The sequence below is a fragment of the Mandrillus leucophaeus genome, unplaced genomic scaffold, assembly GCF_000951045.1.
Source record: "Mandrillus leucophaeus isolate KB7577 unplaced genomic scaffold, Mleu.le_1.0 Scaffold347, whole genome shotgun sequence".
Classification (NCBI taxonomy): domain Eukaryota; kingdom Metazoa; phylum Chordata; class Mammalia; order Primates; family Cercopithecidae; genus Mandrillus; species Mandrillus leucophaeus.
In genome coordinates, this window is record NW_012103665.1 from 1,934,193 (window position 1) to 1,940,021 (window position 5,829).

The window sequence follows — 5,829 nt, forward strand, 5'->3', positions numbered from 1 at the left end:
TATTATGTATTATATATAATGTATAAATATATTTTTCGAATGGGAAAAAGATAACCTACAGAATGAAAAGATATATATTAATATATTTTTTCCCATTCTGTAGGTTATCTTTTTCCCCATTCTGTAGGTTATCACATCTTAATTGACGTGAAATGGTGAATTTTAATATTTGTGGTTTCACATTTCGTCAGAACTTCGTTCTTCAAAATCATCTCATTATCTGCTAAGTGGATCACAAGCCAGATAACACTGAAGTAAATCGTGCTCTGTGCAATGGCGTTCCACCCGTCAGAAACTACCACATTGTTCACAGAAACAGTCTTCAGCTGTTGGAGAAAATTCAGTTTTGATAAAGCAGAGAAACCTTCACACCTAATTAGGGTTTGAATTTAATAACAAAAAGCATTGAAAAAACATTTCAGTATTTTCAAATTGCTGATGGATTAATTCAAAAGCATTTGGGTTTATGTTTAACCTGCCTTAACTCTTTCTTCTTTCCTTTTCCCTCTTCCTTTCTTTTCCCTGTCTCCCCTGTCTTTTCCCTATTTCTATTTCAGATTGAAAATGGCTCAGGAATCAGTCAGCAAGTTGACTTCAGAGAAGAAAGTGGAGACAAAGAAAATCAATCCCACTGCTAGCCTGGTGAGATATATTTTTCAACATAACCTAACGATTGTCATGAAAATTGAGTTGCGCCCAGGAAGGGCTAAAACTCAGAGAAGAAACGTAGTATCCAGAGTCTCAGTTCCCATCCCAGAGTAGCATATGGTTAAAAAAAAAAAAAAAAAAAGGTATGTGTGGGTGGAGATACAAAACATAGCTTTATATGTTTTTCCTGTAAACTCAACATAGGTCATTTCTGATAAACCAAATTTAGTCAGTTGCCATTTCACATCCTTCCACACCCTACGCACAGTACAATTGCCCTTATCTCAAAGTATCTTTCTCTCAAAATGTTTAAATATACTCATTCTCTTCATTTGCTTTTCCCCATCAAAGAAAGAGGCAGGGATTCTCCTATTGATAGTTGGGAAATTTGAAGTGCAGAAAGATACAGGCTCCCCAGAGTCACTTGGCAAGTGGATAACAAAAACCAGGACCAGATTCTGGGTCTCCTGACATCTCTCCCTGTGCTGGAAAGCAGCAGTCTCCCCAGACTTCCTAGATTTGAGACTGCATTGCCCTCCAAAGTCCAGTTTTCAATAGAGATCACAGTGAATCTCCACCTAGGTGTTACAGACAATAGTCAGAGGAGCTACATGGTTAGGATCCCAGCATGTTGAGAATGAAATGGCCTGGGTTCAGAGCACAGCTCTGCCACTTAAATAGTTGTAAAACCTTAGTCAAGTTACTTTGTTTCTTTCTCTTCCATGAAAAGAGCATATTACTTTTCCTTTGGGGTTATTTTGAGAAAACTGAGAAAAGACGTGTAAAATGCCTAACACATAATAAGAGCTCAATAAATATTAGTTGTTTTTCTTGTTGCTGTGAATTGCAGCTGCTTTGGTTGACCCTGCAATGGGGAATGGCGATGAGTGGGGAATGGCGATGAGTGGGAAGTGGAAGTATCACCCTTCTGTCTCGGATTTTTCAAACCCTACTCTCTCTGGACCCTGATGTCCCACAACTACTTACTTTATCCTTTTAGATTATTAGTACTTTTTTGCTGGATGCTTCAAATCCTTTGAAAATCTAAGTGGGATCTAAGTTATAAAGTGAGATTATTTCTGTTGATTGACCATGATGTTTCTCCCAGCAACCCCATGAGCAGCTAAATGAATGTTGCATGAGGCTGATGAATGAGAAATGGAGAAGTCCGAGCTGCACAGCCTGGCTGGTAAAGCGATGGTCGAGCACATGGTCCCTACCTAACCGGACATGTCCTCTGTGCCCATTTAATGGGATATTTAGGACATTCATTTGTATGATTTTCAGTGGCAGTCGGCTGAACCCTGATTTTTATCTTCCTCCTCCATGAGCCTCCCTCTTCTTCCAGACCTTTTATTTGGGCTTCTATCCAGACTTTTACAGCCAAGCCTGTTCCCCCAAGGCAGAGAGAATGGGGTCAGCCATGTAGACAAAAACGGTGGGTTTACGACCTCCCCTGTGAACAAGCTCCCAGTTGTGATCCTGGGCTTGTGGCGGTTGCTTATTTTATTGTCTGTACGGGTGGGTGGAAATTAGAGAAGAGCTTGTAAGCTGATTCCTGATTAAATTTCCCAAGTTAGGGATGGAGTCCAAATTTAGGATGGGTGTCGACAAATCATCAACTTAAGTTTATATCTAGGCCAATTTAGTAATTCACTGCAGCATCATACCTCATAGCTCATCAGCAGCCAAGGATCCATTCTCAAAGGCTTCTCTCTCTGCATCTGCTCATTCTCCCTTTTCCACTTTAGCCTTCTATTTGCCCTTCTCTAAGAGCAGATACACTATCCTTACCATACTCATGTGTTTACTTCCCTAATGTCACAGATACCATGAGGGTCCGTGTTTCTGTGTAGTGTGCTCCTGTTTATTTTTACATCTTCCCAGCAGATGTCCATGTTCTTCCCTTTAGAAGGCAGTCTCTGAGGAGGAAGCTCAGCGAATGAAGAGCATAACATCCATGGCAAATCGGGAACTTCTGCCATTCTGCAGAGACTAAATCTGGTCATCCCCCATTTTGCATGGCTTTTCTTGAGTTCTGCCAAGTTGATCATTGGCAGATACATTGAACTTGGAAACAGTAATTTTTTTCATACCTTCTTGAGCATTCTCTTAATTCCATCAGTGGGCCAAAGGTGGGGACGGAAGGGGTCCTTGAGTAACACTACAAAGTTAGGGTCTTTGTCACAAAAGAAGAGAGCAGAAAAGACCACCCTGGCACGGTAAAGGCCCGTGTTTTAGATGGATGTAGTTGGCAGATTGGCTGGTTATTGATTTCTTGTTTGTTTGTTTTCTGGTGAGTAAGGGTGATAGGTAGGGAGGGGCAGATAACTAAGAGCTTAGGGAAAGAGCAGTGGAGGTACTCTCGTTTCTAGGCCGTTTGGCACAATTCCGGAAACTCAGCATTCTAGACCAGAATTTGAGAAATGTATCAAAACTTGAGAAAGATGAAAGAAATGATGTATTCATTTTTCTTCCTTAACAGAAAGAAAGACTGCGTCAGAAGGAAGCCAGTGTGACCACCAACTAAGAGGAAGACACATGGAAATGATGGCGCTGGAGATGGAGGACTGACCTTGCACGCATACTCTTTGTGACCACAGGGTTGCAGGACGTTCTTGAAAGATGTGTCACTAAATGTTTGTTTTGCTCATCTCTTTCTGAGGTCATCTGCAGAGAGTGCCCCATGCCTTCTTTAAGAAGTCTCACATTCAGCCACAGGAACAATGGAAAACTATTTAAGGGAACATTGCAGAAATATTTGATGACTGTTTCTTGTCGAAGCCCAAAGTCCACTCTGTTGTAAGACCAGAAGAAATACCACAATTTTCCCAAAATTTTTTTAAAAGCTGAGATTTCCAGCTTTATAACCAAAGCTTGATATAGGTCACATTGTCACAGAGGAGAGAAAGGATCATTGAGGACAGTTGCCTTGGGAGAGTTCAAAGTCTTTGTCGTTACACACTGCTGTTTTGATTATTGGTCTTAGTTTTGATCCTGTTGCAGCAAAATCCTGCAGCATCTTTCTCTCCAATGTTGCAGCTCACCAAAACTATTTTTGAAGAGGTCCAAGAACACGTATTTTCCAGACTAGAAAAACGATTTTTTGTTGTTATGGTTTACGTAATGAAAAAGAGAAAAAACAGAATCGTACCTGGGTGGAGAGAGGGAGACATATAGCCATAAACTTCATCCTGGAGAACAAGTTACCATGCAAGGAGTCGACATCAGTTATTAAGTGAGGCCCATTCTTGTTTTTACATCGGTCCTTAGTGGTTTTCTGGGCCAGCAGAGATTCTGCGTCCCAGCTCCCTGGAGAAACTGTAATACCTGAGCAAGCGTAGCCTTGGGGTCAGAGAACCTGCTTAGACAAGAGACCCAGCAGCAGAGCACCTTTCACATTTTGGACCGTTCATGAATGGGCGATGTGTTGACATGCAGCTGAGTTCTACGTCATGTCCTGTGACTTTACAGCTGCACCCCCCGCCCGACCGTCCCCAGGAGGCAGTTTCCAGACAGGAGAGCAAATGCAACTCACAGCCCCCGCTCATGACCTTGGCTGATAGGCATGTGAAGTAGGGTGAAGCAGGACTCTTTAATGTCAAAAAAAAAAAAAGGGCAGAAAAAAGATTCCTTACATCAAAATGAAAAGAAGGTAATTACATTAATAGAAATCTTCAGGTGGAATGTTATTCACAGGCGGCTTTTTCTCACCCTGGCTCTTGAGTCACATAAGGAAACCACCTTGGACCTCTCTGACACTTTTGTCCTTAATCCACCTCTGAATGTATCTTGTGAGGGGTGAAGAAAGAGGTGAGGGGTGAAGAAAGAGGACTGGAGATGAATTGAGAATATGTTCAAAGACTCATTTTAGGCCTTGAAGAAAGAGAGGCTGAGCTTTCTCCTCCAGTTGGTGGAGGACAGTCCAGAGATGGGCAGGAATCTTAAATTTCTTCCCAATCCAGCCATCACATGTGGCCTGCCCCTTGCCCCAGCATCTTTCCAGAACCCTTGGACTTGCCAGGTGCCTGAGCATCTTCCCAGGATATGCCTGCCAGCCAGCAGCCCCTCAGGAATGCTTCTATAACAGATCCAGTAATGAAAACAGCACCATATCCTAATCTAATGTCAGCTTTGGGAATGAAGACTGTGGTCAGGATCAAATCAAGTCACAGAAGCCATATTCATGCAGGTGCTAACCACCTCTTCTACTGGTGCAACTGAAAGGAATATGGTAACACGTTGGATTTTTAAAATTCACAATGAAGGAATGAGACAAGCAAAATAGAAAAGCCGAGAAGGAACATGCATGACTAAAAAGGCTTGAAGTTGCTTGTGAGCAAGAAGCTTTTTATGCTGCTTTCTTAGTTTCTCTTCGTTTTCACTTAACTCTGAAGACAACCAAAAGAACTGATCAATTAAAAACTAATTCCACTTACAGCCATCCTGTGCTCCTTCTAGTGTTACCATGCACAGGAAAAGTGCCAGTTTTACCCATGCCATAGAAATCAGCTCTGAGTTCTGTGGGGCCAGCAGATGTCTAAATCCTTATAGGCTTGATGGTGAGAGCAACAGGAGGTTTTCAGTGGAGTCACTGCTCTCCACTTTGGTCTCTAAATAGGATGCTCATGAGAAATCAGTGAAGGTAAGCAGGGCTGCCACTGTGGCCACGTCACCCTGCCAGGAACCAGTGCTGAAGAATAATGAGTGAGAATGCTTAATTTGAGAGTTAGACAAATGCAGCCCACTTTGGATTTCATCCTAGTGAACAGACTAAAACTGCAGTAAAATACCTATTTCTACAAAGCAAGGTTTGCCTGCCTTGGTTGGGGAAACCTAGTGGTTTTGTCACGCTAGTCAATGTATTATGTTGGTGTTTTAAGACACCATGGCAGAACCTTCATTATTCTCACCTGTTCTGAACCCTGCGTCATATATCTGGGATGCCCCCTCCCAAGTCCACCAATGTACCACATTGCTGACACGGCCTTCATTTTTAACTCAAATTGATGCTCAGTAAAGGTCAATGACAGTTTGTTCAAGGAAGTTCATCTAGAATAATCTGGAGGCCTTGAAAATGATCTCTCTAAAATGCTGTCGAGCTTGTATTTAGGGCGGCAGGAGAGTCTGAACTTTCTGGAGAGGAGGTGATCGGGATGCCATTCGGCAGCTTGAGCACAT

General features: G+C 42.3%; 1 protein-coding gene across 2 annotated transcripts in view; it reads left to right on the forward strand.

Annotated features, from left to right (window-relative positions):
• FMN1 (formin 1) overlaps positions 1–3,993 on the forward strand; it is a 388,608-nt gene extending 384,615 nt beyond the window's left edge. For both annotated transcript variants that reach the window (XM_011989115.1, XM_011989116.1), the window contains 2 exons: positions 558–642; positions 3,134–3,993. In XM_011989115.1, the coding sequence (XP_011844505.1) occupies positions 558–642; positions 3,134–3,178 (130 nt within the window). In that variant the 3' untranslated portion in view covers positions 3,179–3,993. The remainder of the gene's footprint in view (positions 1–557; positions 643–3,133) is intronic.
• Positions 3,994–5,829: the final 1,836 nt, after the last annotated feature.